General features: G+C 34.5%; 1 protein-coding gene across 2 annotated transcripts; it reads left to right on the forward strand.

The window, feature by feature from the left end:
* The first annotated feature begins 1,809 nt into the window (after positions 1-1,809).
* LOC124371478 (ubiquitin-like protein 7) lies at positions 1,810-17,432 on the forward strand. Of its 2 annotated transcripts, none has more exons than XM_046829811.1 (8): positions 1,810-2,016; positions 7,502-7,603; positions 10,155-10,258; positions 10,979-11,112; positions 11,610-11,775; positions 13,649-13,727; positions 14,374-14,468; positions 17,133-17,432. In XM_046829811.1, the coding sequence occupies exons 1-8, from the start codon at positions 1,875-1,877 to the stop codon at positions 17,325-17,327; spliced, it is 1,017 nt and encodes a 338-aa protein (XP_046685767.1). In that variant the 5' UTR covers positions 1,810-1,874; the 3' UTR covers positions 17,328-17,432. The 2 variants fall into 2 exon arrangements, with proteins under 2 accessions (XP_046685767.1, XP_046685768.1); XM_046829812.1 differs by having other exon boundaries at positions 17,136-17,432.
* The last annotated feature ends 334 nt before the right edge of the window (positions 17,433-17,766 follow it).

Raw genomic sequence — 17,766 nt, forward strand, 5'->3', positions numbered from 1 at the left:
GGTGAAACCTATAACCAAACAATCCCTGGACGGAAAGTAGAAATATATCAAAATTTAAATTGGAAGTTACATATTACAGAATTGTAAAATGAAATAATAACAAGTATTCGTCTCTTATATTTTCTCCGAATGTGTCTTCAAAGGATTCTAAAAACTTTTTATTTTGCTCTAGTTAATAGTAGATTAGAGTATGGTTTGCATGTTGGAGAGGAACTTATATTACCAATTTAAGACCACTTATTACTTTGTAGTAAGCATAATTCTGAAGAAAAGCAGACGATTCGTCTCTTCCAAGTTTTCTCCAGCTAAGAATATTACCATTGAGGTCACTTTTTATATTTAAAACCGTATTTAATAATGGAAAATGTAAATATAATGGAATTTTGTATACAGCGAATTTAAGAAGCTCTTGTAATGTTTTGTTCCGAAACCTAATTAAACCTTTTATACTATAACATTTAACTTCTTAGCACCATTGCTACTTAATAAACTTAATGATGATATTAAATTACAAACAAACTATAGATTATTTGTTAAACTAGTCAAGGTGTGGTTGCTAACTCAGGGGTATCCTGAAACATTATTGTGTGATGTGCGTTGACAATACACAAATATAGTGACATAATAAGTTTTAGTTTTAAGGAAAGACTTTCGAGATTGGGCAACAATTACATTTGTACATATAAGTTTATGTATTCCTGTGTATGTATATGTATATGCACGTATGGTATACATGTACCGGTATTTATTATGTACATGTATAATTTGTTGATTTAGGTGTTTTATTATGAACAGAAAGTGTTTTGTTTTTTATGTTATATTTAGGTATTTGTAAATAAGTCTTATTTTAGTAAGTTCTAGTTTTTTGTTTGCTTGGTTTAGTGTATTTAATTAATTCAGTTTGTAGGTAGTAGTACATCGGCATGTATCAGGTTTGGCATGAAAGCACATCTTTTGTTTTTTAGTTGTTATATCTCAGTAGAGTTGTTAATTACAGACTAATGCTCCAGAACTTATTTTATTTTGTAATAGTTATAATCATTATAATGGGACCCCTAGTTGGGCTAGTTAGTAGCCTTAGGGGCACTATTATTTTCCTGTTGAGGTCAGCCTGGATCTTAGAATAAGTCTAATTTCATTACTTTATATTTTAAAACGAATTAGGAAAAAAGTCGAATATGAAATCATTTTGTTTTGTAATGTATAACTTCATGCAGAACATATAGATATTAATTAATTATTATTATATTCAGACAGAAGAATGTTTAAGCTTTTTAGTAACTTTACCAATGATAGATGGAGACGCAGATAAAAAAAATATATTGTGTGTATTACTCCTTATAAGTATTAGGTACTGTACTTAAATAATATAATTAAACTATTTCAAAATTTAATCAAAGATGTAATGCAATTTACGTCTGTTTACTTCTTTGTAACCTACAGCTTTGACTATCTTATGGTTATAGCCTATATTATCAGGGGATTGTACAACTATTTTCATGTATGTGACAAGTGCAAAGAGAAGTTATTATAAGCTGCGAGTTCGCTTCGGGTAATTTTCAAAAAAAAAGTCTGAGAGCACAAAAAGTGACAAGTTGATGTTGATCAGTTGATCAGTCAGTCTTGGTCTTGTCTTGCTTGTTGTTGTTTGTGTTAGTAAACTTGTGAAATTGCGTCTGTCATGATATTAATATAATTTGTTTCTGTATTACGATTGATTGATTAGTTGATGTAACTATTTTCAAGTAATTGATCTGCAAATTGTTGAGTAATTAAACTGATTAATAGACTTAGACACAGAGCCCTATTGTGTATTTTGTGAAGAAGTTGAGTTTTCTTTGATATCTGACTTATTCCCATAGGCTAATTCTAACATGACAAGTCTTGTATTAGGAATGAGATTATCTTTATTTGATTTTCAGAGAGTTAAAGTAGATGATGTAGATCTTCATACAAAAGTGGAACACTTCAAAGTAGAAGTTTCAAAAAAAGCAAATGTACCAAAAGAAAGTTTAGGTATGATTTTGATATTAATATTAATAGCTAGTTATACTTTAATTTATTGAAATAATCTATGGTACCAGTAAGATTAAACGCCGGGGCGGCAAATCACGAATTTGACGTTACCAACGTATTCTGCTCACCCTCCTGAACAAAAAATATATATAGTACTATGGGGTGCAAATGACAAATAACATGATTTTAGGGGGTATATTGATAAGTGGTAAAGTTTCTAATGTTTTAATGTTCAGTTTGTGTGCTGTGTCTGGATAATCTGTTTACTTGAATATTATCTGCGGCCGGGACTGATAGCAGCCTGATAGCATACCTGTTATCTGAGTTGTCCGGGGCATAGGTCAGTTCTACACAAGATGATTGAGTGAGTGAGTTTACAATGATGAATCAACCATCCACTAGTTCAACCAACCCTAGTGAATTGTGTGTGTCGGAGTGTTTCGTAGGGCACGTAAAGAGCTTACGTTTTAACCGAAACGAAATTATCTCTTTTTTAATAGAACAGGGCATTTTTAAAAATGAGTGTATTTGTTCGTCGTGCGGTCGAGTGGTGTTTTTAAACCGGGAGAGACTGTGTCGTTTCGTTGTGATAGACCACTTTTTTGTTGCTGCTGTTTAGCTATATCCGCCAACACACTAATGGTAAGTGTTCTCTGTTAATATCCATCTATATATTTGAGTTTTTAATGATTTATTTAGTTTTTAAACTTTACATAATTGCCTTTTCATTACATTTCAATTTATATTTTTGATCAGCCCCTCTAGAATTTTATATTTTACTGATAGGTACTATCTCGAGGGATGTTTTTCTTTTATTGACATCAGCGCGGGGCAGCACCGAAGGTGCTGCCGAAGCCCGCGCTGATGGCCGGAGGCACTCGTAATTAATTTTTTTCTCGAAATTAAGAAAAACATTATTAATTTTGATCAAAATTCTGCTCATTTCTGTAATTTCTCATTTACGTTTGCAAAGATGGCGGCGCAACCGATGACGTCATCACGAGGTTCAATCATTGGCCACAAAAGGTCACGTGACGCTAGACGTGGATGTAGAACATGGAGATATTACTGGAAAGTTATTTAATTTTTTATTTTCTAGAACTTCGTTATTTCTCATTTCCACCCCATCAAACCTTATACTTTTTTTTATATAGGACGATTCCAATAAGTTAAGAACGCAAAACTCGTATTTTTCCGCCCCGGCGGTTAATATGATAATTACCTAATCTATAAACAAAAAGTAGCATAGCCTTAGGTTTATGGTAGCAAATTAATGGGCACTTTAGCTAAATCTTTGGTGAATCATTGCTGGACATCTAGGCTAGATAAATATAAAATTAATGTCTGGTGTGGCAAAATACAAGTTTTATGTTATTGGTAATTATCATATAAACGGCCGGAGCGGCAAAATACGAGTTTTGCGTTATTAACTTATTGGAATCGTCCTATAGAACAAAAAAATATAAGGTTTGATGGGGTGGCAATGAGAAATAACGAAGTTCTAGAACATAAAAAATGGAACAACTGTTCACGTGCGGAGTAATATTTCCATGTTGTACATCGACGTCGAGCGTCACGTGACCTTTTGTGACCATGATTCAACCTCGTGATGACGTCATCGGATGGGTCGCCATCTTTGCAAACGTAAATGAAAAATAATACTGAAATGAGCAGAATTTTGATCAAAATAAACAATGTTTTTCTTAATTTCGAGCAACAAATTAATTACTTGTTATCGAAATGAGACGAGTGCCTCCGGCCATCAGCGCGGGCTTCTGCATCACCTTCGGTGCTGCCCCGCGCTGATGTCAATTAAAGAAAAACATCCCTCGAGATAGTACCTATCAGTAAAATATAAAATTCTAGAGGGGCTGATCAGAAATATAAATTGAAATGTAATGCAAAGGCAATTATGTAAAGTTGAAAAACTTAAACTCAAATACAAATATATAGATGGATATTAACAGAGAACACTTACCATTAGTGTGTTGGTGGATACAGCTGAGCAGCAGCAACAAAAAAGTGGATTTTTAAAAACTGCAACATTTAAAACTTCTTTTCTTACTAATTTTTCTAATTTTCCTATCGGAACGAAACAACAAAGTCTCCCGGTTTAAAAACAACACGCGACCGCACGACGAACAAATACACTCATTATTAAAAATTCCATGTTCAATTAAATAGGAAATAATTTCGTTTCGGTTAAAACGTAAACTCTTTACGTGCCCTACTAAACACTCCGGGACGACACACACAATTCACTAGGGTTGGTCGAACTAGTGGATGGTTGATTCATGATTGTAACGCACTCACTCAATCCAATCTACTGAACATGATATCTTGTGAAGCACTGACTCTGCCCCGGAGAACTCAGATAACAGATACGTTATCAGGCTGCTATCAGTCCCGGCCGCAGATAATATTCAAGTAAACAGATTATCCAGACACAGCACACAAACTGAACATTAAAACATTAGAAACTTAATATAAATATACCCCCTAAAATCATGTTATTTGTCATTTGCACCCCCTAGTACTATATATATTTTTTGTTCAGGAGGGTGAGCAGAATACGTTGATAACGTCAAATTCGTGATTTGCCGCTCCGGCCTTTTATCTTATAGCTACCATGTTATTAACCTTCCTCTGGAACAAGTAATGTAAGGTTTGCAAATGACAAATAACATAATTTCTGGTAATTCCAAAATCCTCACGGGACTGTTTCCCTTTTTCTATGATCATGGGCTTGCTCATAGGTTTTCCTTCAGACCTTTTAGCAGAAAACCGCTGGAACAAAATTTCATATAGGCCTAGCCTAACTTAGACTTTTTAAGTTTGTCGAGACTGAATGTCTTTTACACTAGTGGATAAGCAAATTTTATAAGTTTATTCTTTTATATGCTATATATAGTGGAAGAAGCTATATTATATTCTTCCATTATCTTATTCCTATTCTCACCTTTTTCTAAACGTTATATGATGTCAAGCTTTTGTTGAATAATATCATAGTAAGTTAGTTGCAATAAATCAAACAAACCAAAACTATTGTGCAGTTTTCTACTATTCGTGTACACTGTACACCACTAGCACACAATCAACAAGCTGGGCTACAGTATAATAAGCTGCCACCAACACAATTGGATTATGATTATCAATTTTAAATATCGATACTATCGAATACGACATTAGATATTCATAAAATAATCATTGCCAACTGTCTTTATTTAGACTAGTGACGTCATTACCAGCTGTTGGCAGTGACATCATTATCAGCTGTTGTTGTTTTGTTTATGTAGAAGTAGGCTAGTACAACAGGCACAATGGCGATGAATATGCAGATATTGGCTCAAAATAATTTTATAAACACTGAGCAATGTTTTAAATAGTAACAAGATAATGACCTTTCTCCTTTAAATCCAACTTGTCCAGTTTGTATTGATGAGTTGAAAACTAGAATTAAAGGTGTAAATCACAAGAAATGTAAGAATAAACATCACTTATCTAAACACAATCTTGAGAAGACTTTTTGGATAATCTAATTTTGTTATTGTGAATATAATGAAAAATGTTATACTATTATAGTTGAAATAAAAATAAACTATGACTTTTATTTAATAATGAATGTACTTTTGACGGCATGAGTACCTGTAGAAATGCCATTTCAGATTGGTCAAAGTAATCGTAAGTACTAAGCTGCTCAAACATCGTTTTAAAAGTATAGTTTATGCAACCATATACTTTTAAAAAACTTTTTTTAATGCAACATACTTTTCCAAGATTGATGCCGGACCGTTGAAAGTGCCATTTATTATCGAGTGGCGGACTAGTGGGCTTTTACCGTACTTTAGTATAATTTGGATGTCTCTGCCCCTTTCTACTATTTTATATTGGGCTATAAGTAGGTAAATACATACATACATATTATAAATAGAATTTAAGTTAAACTTAACATTTAAAAGCGCTCATGTGATCTTACCTTGAATTTACATATTATCTTGAAGGATGTTTTTCTTTTTTTTGCCAGAAGTGCTTGCCAAAGCCTGCACTGATGGCCAGGGGCATTTCTGATTAGTACTTTCCTGACCTCTGATCACATCCCAGATCATTCAACTTTTCCAACATCAGATTATGTTGGACATGCCCTTTTTTGGTTTTTTTTTATATTGTTATTGGTTATTTTTAAAATCTCATTTTAACCCTTCCCGGGTCAATGATTGTTATATACGCCTAACTTAACATTTCCCGGGGGTCATATGCTTATATTTACGCATACACTTATTTTGGCCAAGCGTCAAATGCGTCTATATACGCATAATCATGTTCATGAATATCCTTATTGTTTGCAGTTGTCAGCTATTCCAGCTAATCGGGAACATAATATAAGTAGTTTGGCGGCAGTATGGTTGGTGGGGGTGCCGGAGTTGCTTGAGCTGCTTGGGTGGGGGGGGAGGACCTTTAGCGGCAACTGAATGAAGGTCATTGTCGGTTGCTTCTTTGTTTACTGAGTCGCTCTCCACTCGGCGTACTGAACTGAAGTTGTTAGGTTGTTTCATACTCGATCATACCTATTGAATTGATGGAGGTGAAATTTATAATGTACGTTGCCTTGGAATAAGTCATGAATATTTTATTCCTACATCCCACCCAGTTGTACTCTAAAAAGTAATTTTGCAATCAGTTCTGTAGTTATTGAGTGAAGTAGTTTTGTGGCAGTAAGGTGGGGGAAGGGTGTGCCGGAATAGCTCGGGCTGCTTGGTGGGGGAGGGGTTTTATCGGCAAGTCAAGGTCATTGTCGGCTGCCTGCCTCTTTGTTTCTCAGTCGCTCTGCACCTTGCGCACCACGGCTAGACGGAAAACTTCATCTCATTGGAAGAGACGCAAAGGGTCATCATTGCCATGTCTGCTATAAAAAATATCTGCGAAAAGAAACGATCTATTTTTGTAAAACGTGTGTCAACAATCCGTTCCTTCACCCAGATAGCTGTTTCGAAGCTTATCATAACATGGAGGACTATGTGAATGGACAGTGATCAATCTCCTTTGTTATATGATTAGTTTTTACTTTATTTGTTTTGTATGTTAACCCTAATCATGTAATACATACTTATTTTTAATCATAAAATGTTTTTATTACGCTAAACCTAAACATCAATTATATTTATATACGCATGTCAATTCGTGGAAGGATCAATGACGCTTATATACGCATACTGGTCTATCACACAAAAAAGGTGGGAAAAATTATTTATGTGTAGATTTCCATTTTTCCATGACAGGTAAGCAATTTAAAATCAAATTGAGTAGTTTTTGTCAAACAAAATTTTTTTACCCCAACAGATGAATAATATGCAATCTAAGGCTACAGTAAGTTGACCCTGGAAGGGTTAACATCTATGTATTTTATATTACTTATATCTAATTAATATAATTTTAAACTATTTCATGATTTAACTAAACAACAAATTTATGTACTTTCAAATTTCAGAATTGGTTTACTGTGGTAATATCCTTGATGATGACTCTACTTTGAACGCGTGTGGGATAAAATCTGGAGTCATGATTCATGTACTGAAGAAAAAAGCCAAAGGTAAACTAACTATGATTGTTGCTTAAACATACGAGGAGCGACAATAGTAATGAGACTGATATGAAAAAAAATTGTGCTTATCGTTATAGTCAAGTTTAGTGTTGTCGCCTTCAAAGTAGTTCCCTCCTGATTGCACACACTTTTTCCAGCGCTTCTGCCATTGATGATAACATTTCTGGAACTCATCTTCTGTAATATCCTACAAGACCCTCGTCACAGCTTTTTGGACATCTTGTTTTGTTTGAAAATGGTGTCCCTTCACCGCCATATTGACTCTTGAAATATAAAAAAGTCGCACGAGCAATATCTGGTGAATAAGGCTGTGGTAGTACTGAAATTTGTTTTGAGGTTTAAAATTGCACAGTATGGGATAGGGCATTTTTGTGATGCAGAGTCCAATTATCAGCAATGTTGGCACGGACACGGAATAACTCTTTTACAAAGTTATTACTAGACAAACCGTTTATCAATTGATGTTCAGTTCTTCTTAAATCATTTTCACGGACAATCTTCGATCAGATCGTATGAGTTCATGCACCCTGGTCAAGTTGACATCCATCCGTGAGGTTGAATATCGTCCACTGCGGTATTCATCTTCAAAATTTGTTCTGCCTTATTAAACATTTTATGCCAACGAAAAACTTAACATAAACTCCTCTCCAAAAGCCTTTCTGAAGCTTTCTATAAGTTTTCGTTGCGTTTTCACCCAATGTAACGCAAAAAGAAATGGCATTCCATTGCGCAATATTATGCACTTCCATTTCCTTGTCAAGAGATACAAACATATGTTAACTTATTACAGCACAACTCAAAACTGAGCTGTCGTATCGATGTGCCGCTTGGACTAGAAGCATCTTATAGATCAAGGTTAAAGATGTACCTATGCAAGCCTGCAGGGTTGCCACATCTTGCAAAGAAAATCAGTCTCATTACTTTATTGTCAGACCTCGTATGTATTCCATAACCTTCCTTATCAAAATGTGTGATGTACTTATGATAGACTACATAAAGTCCAGATTATTTTAATATACCTAAGATGACTGAATAATCAGACAATATTTTTTTTAATGTTTTCATACCACTGCAATGAGATGTACGAGTAAACATGACATATCACATGAAATTACACATTTTAAAATTAAAGGAAAAGATGGATTGGTTAAATTTCAAATTGAATTTCAATACTTATGAATTAGTATTTGGTTGATATTTTTTAGTCAATATTACAATTTCGTGAAGAAATGCAATTGTATCATACATTTTATACAATGTTAGGCCATTAAAGTAAAATAGACATTAAAAATTTGGTATTATCCAGAGGCCACTATTTTTAGAAGAATTTTTTCTCCAAACTACATTATTAGAAAGCACAGACTTTGATGTACTTTGAAAATTACATGTCATTAGGACAATCTGTTCATGTTTTCTGCCTTACAAAGGGAAGCAATGTCAGGGAGAACGTACTCTCCACTATTTGTTATTAGCCTATGTAAGTAGGTAAATATACATATGTACGTAAAAAATATGTACATACTGTAAATCTAGAAAGTTAAACGTGATCTCAGCTTGAATTTAGGTATTATCTCAAGCGATGTTTTTTCTTTTATTGTCAGAAGTGTGGGGGCGAATCCCGCACTTATGGGCAGGGGTATTTCTGATTTATACTTTCCCAACCTCAGATCATGTCCCAGATCATCTAACTTTTCTAACATCAGATCATGTTTAATTAACCAGGCTATCTTTAACTTTGGTACTACTAGTAATAAATTTATGATAATTTAATCTAAAAATAGTGGCCTCCTCGCCGACATCGATTCCTTTTGGGAGACAGAAAACAAGAACCGATTTTCATAATGACATGTAATTTTCAAAGTAATTCAAATAAAATTTAAACTAGTTTTTGAGCTGTGTTGATATGATTCCCTCTAGAGTGTGATATGTAAGCCCTGGATATGTGTTTATTCATAAGCTATGCTAACTGAAATAAAGGTTGCGATCTCCAGGCTTTCAGCTGTATGACTGGTGGTAAGTAGAGATACTTTGGACTATCTGAGGTGAAGAGAATGAATAGAACAGGTCCCAGAACAGATCCTTGTGGAACTCCTCTTTTTATGCTATAATATTATGTATCAAAATTTGCAGTGGAATATCAAGTGACAACACAATGGCCACTTTTTTATGTGGTATTATACTGCACTGTATGATAATAAAATTAGACTTTAAAAATAGCTGGAAAGAAATATTTTAGCACAAATTTTCCTGAAACTATCTTTGCTTAATGTTTTTAATTATATTTTAATCAATGCTAGGGCTGTTAATGAGATACTTGAGTAACTGACCAATAAAATTGATTTGGAGTATAACATCCTCAATGTCAAATAAAAAAATTACTTAAGGATGCGCTTTATCTGATCTAAAAGTAATGTCAGTGTAACATGTTATTGTTATTGAGAATATTTATTTTTTTAAGAAAATTCTGGTTTATCTATGAACTTTTTGTTGAGGTCACTTTGATTTTATAATATTCACTTGTTACTTCAATATGTTCCAGAAATACCCAAACCTACTCAGACTATGTCAGAAATTGACATACAGAGTTTAGTGATGGCTTTTCGAGCGTTAACTATGAACCCTTCCTACAGGAGTTCACTACAGGTATAAGTTAGCATAGTGAATTGTATTATACAATGTTGATGTTGCTACCTTGAGAATAGCCTTCCTTTTCTCAGCATATGGTCGCAACTTAGCTTCATTACTTATGGCTTTGATACTGTTTTTTAAGATCAATACTAGCATTATTATAAACCATTCAACTAATGTCTGTTTCTCTCTCAATGAAATAATTGTTTCTGCAATATCAAAAATAACTAGATTAATTTTAATTGATGTCACAGTTTGATTTTTGTACTGTGTAAGTTTAGGCCTACAAATTTTTAATGTGCATTTTTTTTGTATTGTGTTGCACAATTTTAACTACGTAACCAAAGCAATTCAGCAGATTCAATTTTTACCATTGTCTGATGATGAAGTGTTAACTCGGAAATATGTAATTAGTGACAACATCTCATAGTTTGTTTTTGGATTTGATGGAAGTAAGGATGCCTAATTAAGTAGGATTCTGTATAAGTAGACTGTAACAATTTATGTGGATGAATGTTAAACAACGTATAATGGGTTAATTTATTTGTAAAACCTAATGAAAATTTGGGCATGTCTGATTGTAAAATTGAAGCAACCAAAGAAAAATTTGCATAAAACAATTTCTTGACTTGTAAATAGTTCATTTTAGAACACAATCTGAGAGTTGTTAGTTTCTGTCCTCTAGTTATTTCTTTTTTCGTAATCATACATTAATTTAAAATTTTGATTTTACAGAAGCTAAGTCGGCCAGATATCCTGGATAACATCATCCTAATTACTCCAGGACTCAGCCAGGATCCTGTAGCAATATCTATGATCCAGGATCCAGAACTGCTGGTGCGCATGGGAGACATTGATACTGTTCGCAGGTATGTTGGATCAATGATGTGTGTTTTTAAAGCTAATTAAAAAGTAATATTCACAACTCTGAAACACACTTGTCTTGAAAGTAAACAGTTTCCCTGGGGTACATCTATCCCCTGTTTTGTGTGTTTTATACCCACTAAACTCCCCAGAGTGTCAGCCCTTTCAGAAATAATTTTATATATACGCCATTGATCTTTACACTATACTTTGTAATGTGTCAAATGAATAAAAAGGGGCTGTTTCTTTTTGAACAAACTCATAAAAACCGAAGCTTAAATATGCATTTTAAAACTCTAATCCTCCCTCTTTTTGTTTAATATCCTCTGCAACTTGACATTTGGCATATTTACACATTTTTAAAACTCCAGTAAAGCAGCACTGTAAGGATTGATTTTACTATGCCACAACAGTTAATTTAGATGTGTAGTTTAATTTGTGTATTTATAATATTTAATTGTTCCAGCCATTACATTAATTAAGTATTTGTCATATTTGAAAGGATCGTAGAATTGCATCCAGCTCTGGCGGAGGCAGCCAATCACATCGCAGCTGCTGTACACGAGGAAGCTATCGCAGCTCCCACCTCCACCCAGCCCACTACAAGTTCCGGGTACTCGTACTCACTAGATGCCCTCAGCGACGATGACGAGATGGACTCTTCCCAGGTAGCCAATACTTTTTATCATTAAATAACAAATGCTATTAGTACAATATGTCAAAATAAGTCAATGTTAATTAGTTCTCTGAGAAACAAACTTAATTCATGTCGAAATTTCTTCCTAAACTGAAAGATTTCTGATGCTGATAAAAATCAAAGAAATCAAACTGTTAGAAAACTGTTTTGTAAAAGTTCTTTTATTCTATTAAAATGTAAAAAATGTTAGTTAATGTTTTGTGTTTTTGTTTCAGCAGTAATGGAATTTTGCACTAGTTATTGTTTACTATATTGCAGAAAAATCTTAAAATTATGGAAGTCTATTGAATTTTTGTACAATAGCTTTCTCCGAAAAACTTGCTAATTTACAGAGCACAGCCTAGCACTTTATGCACATGTCTATGAAAAATGATCATAACACTCAAAGGGTTAAGTGTCATTAATATTTTCACAACTTTGTGAGGGGAGACTGATCCCTTTTTATACTTATTCTACCCTTCCTCACAGGCGACCGGCCTATGCGAGGATCTTGTGAAACATAATAACGGGAGAGTCAGTGCAGTACAAGCTTAACAGTACTCATTAAAAGTACTAAGGTCACAGATAGGGGCAGCATGATAGCATTATACCTTTAAAAATGTTAAAGGAGCCCTTTAACATTTTTATATTTTAGTGTAGTAGATAGCCATACAAAGTTAGGAGTGGGAAGTTCGCTATGAAACAACTTGAAAACCAATGGCTAAAAGGTGAAAATGGCCAGACATTTGTGCTGTTTGCGAGGAAAGGATCGCTCAGCAGTCACCATCTAAGGAGCAGCTATGTTTGTCACTGCTAGACCATTGGCTGGACAGTTGTGCTGTTTGCTAGGAAAGGATCGCTCAACAGTCACCATCTAAGGAGCAGCTATGTTTGTCACTGCTAGACCAATGGCTGGACAGTTGTGGTGTTTGCTAGGAAAGGATCGCTCAGCAGTCACCCATCCAAGGAGCAGCTATGCTTGTCCCTGCTAGACCAATGGCTGGACAGTTGTGCTGCTTGCTAGGAAAGGATCGCTCAGCAGTCACCCATCCAAGGACCAGCTATGCTTGTCCCTGCTAGACCAATGGCTGGACAGTTGTGGTGTTTGCTAGGAAAGGATCGCTCAGCAGTCACCCATCCAAGGAGCAGCTATGCTTGTCCCTGCTAGACCAATGGCTGGACAGTTGTGGTGTTTGCTAGGAAAGGATCGCTCAGCAGTCACCCATCCAAGGAGCAGCTATGCTTGTCCCTACTAGACCAATGGCTGGACAGTTGTGGTGTTTGCTAGGAAAGGATCGCTCAGCAGTCACCCTTCCAAGGAGCAGCTATGCTTGTCCCTGCTAGACCAATGGCTGGACAGTTTTGCTGCTTGCTAGGAAAGTATCGCTCAGCAGTCACATTTTTACTCTAGTGCTCTTGGGGAATTATATGCACTTTTCAAGTTCAACATGTAAAAATGTTAGGCACTCGAAGGGTTGAATCAAATACATATGTATTTTCCTTATTAATATTAACAACTAAGCAACAAACCAACCAACTTTCTAAAATATGTTTCATCACAAGTTAAGATTATTCAAACTTCATGTAACTCCTTATTCCTCTCCTAATTTTATAGGACTATTCCAATGCATTCCTTTTCCTTGATCCCGATGATGAAAATGATGGTGCAGAGTACATGATGGAAACTTCTGAGATACCGGTATTGGTAAGGCGTTTTAATTTCTAAAAATAATACAAATAATTTTTGTTATCTTAGAAATAATGTATTTATTGTTCATGTGTTGTTGATGGTTGTCAAGTTTAGTATTTCCAAATGGATGATTATTATTCTTGATAAGTATAATCAATGTCAACTGTTTTTTCAGTCATCAGACTCCCAACCTGTCGGGGCTCGCCATGCCATTACAGCAGATCAGCTGGCAAGTGCTCTAGCGTCCGCTAGCAGTAAGTTGTCTCATTTCTCCATTTGATTGTGACATATGATACAATTCGATACTAAAGGGTTGAAAGGGCAAAATGATACCCGCTGTCACCACGACCCTGAGGAACTATTGTAACAACTTTGAAATATAGACAAACCAGGTCATCTTGAGGCTCTTTATAAACCTCAAGATGTCCTCAGGAGCTGAAAACCTTATCTCAGCAGATTTTAGCAGTGCCCTGTGCCATTTTATGGGTTGGTAATAATAACAAACTGATTATGAAATAAACAGCCAAATGTCGTAAACTTGTAATGTTTAGACTTTATTTTAGCTATATAAAGAAAAAGTAGTTTAAGCCATAAAATTCACTATTGATATACATTTTTTAACCTAACAAGTACAATATAAATAACATTAAATTCCTGATGATTTAGAATTGAATTAACATGAATTGTGGGCTTGCATGTTTACATTATAAATTGTTTGATTTTCATGTTAGCTATTAGTAGTAATGTGGTCTTGTGTAATATGTGTCATTCCTATGAAAATGTATTGTACACATTGTAATCAGAATATTTTCACTCTACACAATTACATGTTCCACCTTAACCATAGATCTTTTCCCACTGAAGTGTTTACTCAAGCTAAGTGATTATTTCATGTGCCAGGTCCCAGTCCTGGGGTGAACCAGGACAGCCCAGGGATCACATCGGAGATGTTCAGTCAGGCCATGCAGCGTGCAATTGCCAGCGTCGTAGCTCAGGTGAGTATTGTGTGCTACTACAATAGCACATGATATATATAGTTTAGTTTATGTTTTTTACTGTAAATTCACAACTTTTTAGTTCATTAGGATACTATGTCTTAATTTAATATTTTTTGACTCCATACTAAGAAAACTTTCAACATTAATTAACCATTACAACTGAGTATCGAAAGACCTCACTGAACATAACGAAAGAGTTATTGCACAGATGTGCACATGGTCAGCCCTTAGACTTTTGGCCTCCATAATCAATAGGGTTCTTCCTGGACAAAGAGGAATCTAGCCCCTATCCCCAATTACCTATCCAGAATATCCTGTCACTCCAGAAGCAGCGCAAAGGTCCTTATAGGTGCAATTTTCTAAGCTTCTTGTCGTAAGAGAACAAAAAAAGAGGAACCTATGTACCAAGTTTGAAGCCTTTAGGATCTTCTTATCAAGAATTTTTAATTAGATATTTTATTTTATGGAGTGGATGGGTGATATGGCTCATGCATATCACAAGTCTTGCACTTCCACTTGGTTAAGAGTGACATTCTGAAATGGACTGTGCTCTGTTGAAATCTGAAACTTGAGGACTGGTTAAGGTTTGCTTTTAGCTCTTCGATATAAAATCCTTTACTTCCCCATAGTGTGCAATAAAAAATTTAATGTTGCTATATATTCTATTGTAATTCAGATTTCTAAGGTTTATTATAAGAAGTAATAAATTCAAACTTATTTTTAACCCTTTGAATGCCACAAGGCAAAAAATTTAGTACAAAAGAAATGCACTAGCAACTATATTGCAAGTCATATGCGAAAAATGCCAGGGAATAATAAGAAGTATTACCGGGCTTCCGGAAAAAGAATATATTTTTTTTATTTTTCATACTATTTTTATGAAAGAGGTATCAAAATGTTTGTAAAAAATTGTATTACAATAAAATGTTACAAAACAAATGAAACAACATAAAATAATATTAGTTTTGGCATGTCAAAACCAAAAAATGTATAAAGCAATTTTTATTTTTTAGTTATTATTTTTTTTGACAAATTAATAAGAAACAATTTTATTATGGGAAGAATTTTTTTTAATATTCTTTATAACATTGTTAATGTGAAAAAAAATAATGGTTGACTTTTTTATATAATTACTATAGTTACATAACAATGCTTGAAATTATGTACATAATGAAAAAATCATTTTTCAGTACCGGTAACACAACACTAAAACAAAAATAATTAATGCATTACTTACATTTATCCTTTGGTTCTAAAGTATATCTAATATATGGTCTTCATATTTTCCCAAAAAATATGTACACACACACACACGCGCACGCACGCACGGGAGATATCAATTTAACAAAATCATTTTAGAGATCCTAACCTCAAAACGATGTATACACAACCATGTGACCATGTATTATTTTAGATATTACGCATAATATACGTAGCGAGTTGTTTACGCGCCAACGATGTTACGCGCCCGGTTGATCACCGCCAGCTGTTGTTGCTTCTATTATTCTGTGTTTTTTAATCTTCACTAATATAAAGTATTATGTGAACTATTATTTATCTATTGCAGGATAGTTAACAAATAAAACAATATTGGTCGTGAAAAGAATTCATGAAAAATAAAGTGTTAAAAATTACGATAACAGACGGCGCCTGGCACTTTTCGCACAGTAAGTCGGCGACGATCGTCGCCGTGGCACTTTTCGCAAGGGTTTTTGGTGACGATGTATCGTCGCCGTGGCACGCAAAGGGTTAAGATAATTTTTTTTACAAATAAATATTTGTAAGAAAACAAAACATGGACTGTTCAAATACAATCAAAATTTAAAACAAAAAACAAAGTTCAAATCCCAATGAAAGCTATCCGACGTCGCTGTAAACAATGTACAGATGTAACATAGAACACACAATTTGACATAGGAGTAGAGCTTGCACAAAGAATTCAAGAATTGCACTGTCGTCCTCCCCACATGGATACCAACGTACAGTGCAAAACGAGGTTTAGCCTAACCTTCATGATTAGTTATTTTAAAATTTAAGTAATAACTGAGAAAAACTAAACAATGAATACAGCTGGAAATTGTTATTATACTTCGGTCTGGCTCTCCCCACGAAACTTGATAATTCCAATTACCTTTTGAACATACCTCATATATCATAGTATCACTCTTGCAGGGATATTACTGGAAATTTATTGACAAATATCTTGGATCATTATATTCATCTGTAGTGATCATCAGGAGAAGCTTTCATCTCTGCATCCTAATCCACCTTTGTTCTCCTGTGTGATATGTCAAGACCTCCATCGTTACAGTTTTTAATCATGTTGAATCCTCTTTAGCCAAGAATGAAATCTAAAAAAACTTTTTTATGGATTGACTTATTTCCTACAACGGTGCCAATTTCATCATTATACCATGTCAGCAAGTAGGGTTTGAAACTTTTTCAGATGAATTACTGATTCGATTACTGTAGTTGCTCTTTACAGTTTAGAGAAACTTGGAAGGATGGTGCTTTCAAATTATTAATGGACAATCATAATTTTGGAATTAGGAGTGATGAAGTTAGTGCTTTTAGATTTGCAGCATAGTTCAAAAATGTAAATTACAAAATGATTTATTCAAATTGTACTCCATGAGTTGACAACACGATTTATGTTGATAGCAGCCCAACACTGGAGAGGCCAGTTCCGAGGCAGCCCCAGCGCAAGGACCGACACAGCTGGCCCAACAGATGCAGCAGATGAGAGAGCTGGGTCTCACAGATGATGCGGTCAATCTACAAGCGCTACAGTTGGCCCAGGGCAACCTCCACGCAGCAGTCGATTTAGTCTTCAGTGGTGCAATTTCTCCTCCTTGAGTCTTTCTGGATCAAACGTTCTCTTGGAAAGTCAAGTTGTTGTATGAAAGAAAATTTGTTGTATGATAGCTCCTGATTTGTTTGTGAATTATAGAATTAAATTAATTATGATTTGATTATTTAAAAATATTTATCCTTTCGCTCTCAGTTGATTTTGAACTTTAAACCAAATACGTACCACTTACAAGTTTGTGTTAAAACTCAGGTATGCAGTGAGTCTGACACATTCCATTTTAAGATATTGGGTAGATGGATATTTAATGTCAATGAATGGCCAAGAATATTTCAGTGTTTATGTTGGAAGCTGGAAGTGTTCATTCAGGAAGTGATATTTTTTTGTTTACACTATGACAAATATTCACAATATTGTACAACTACATTAGAAGTTCGATTGACTGATCTAAATAAGATCAGAACTACTTCAGATACGGAAAAACTC

The sequence above is a fragment of the Homalodisca vitripennis genome, unplaced genomic scaffold (genome assembly GCF_021130785.1).
Source record: "Homalodisca vitripennis isolate AUS2020 unplaced genomic scaffold, UT_GWSS_2.1 ScUCBcl_1481;HRSCAF=5165, whole genome shotgun sequence".
NCBI classification, from domain to species: domain Eukaryota; kingdom Metazoa; phylum Arthropoda; class Insecta; order Hemiptera; family Cicadellidae; genus Homalodisca; species Homalodisca vitripennis.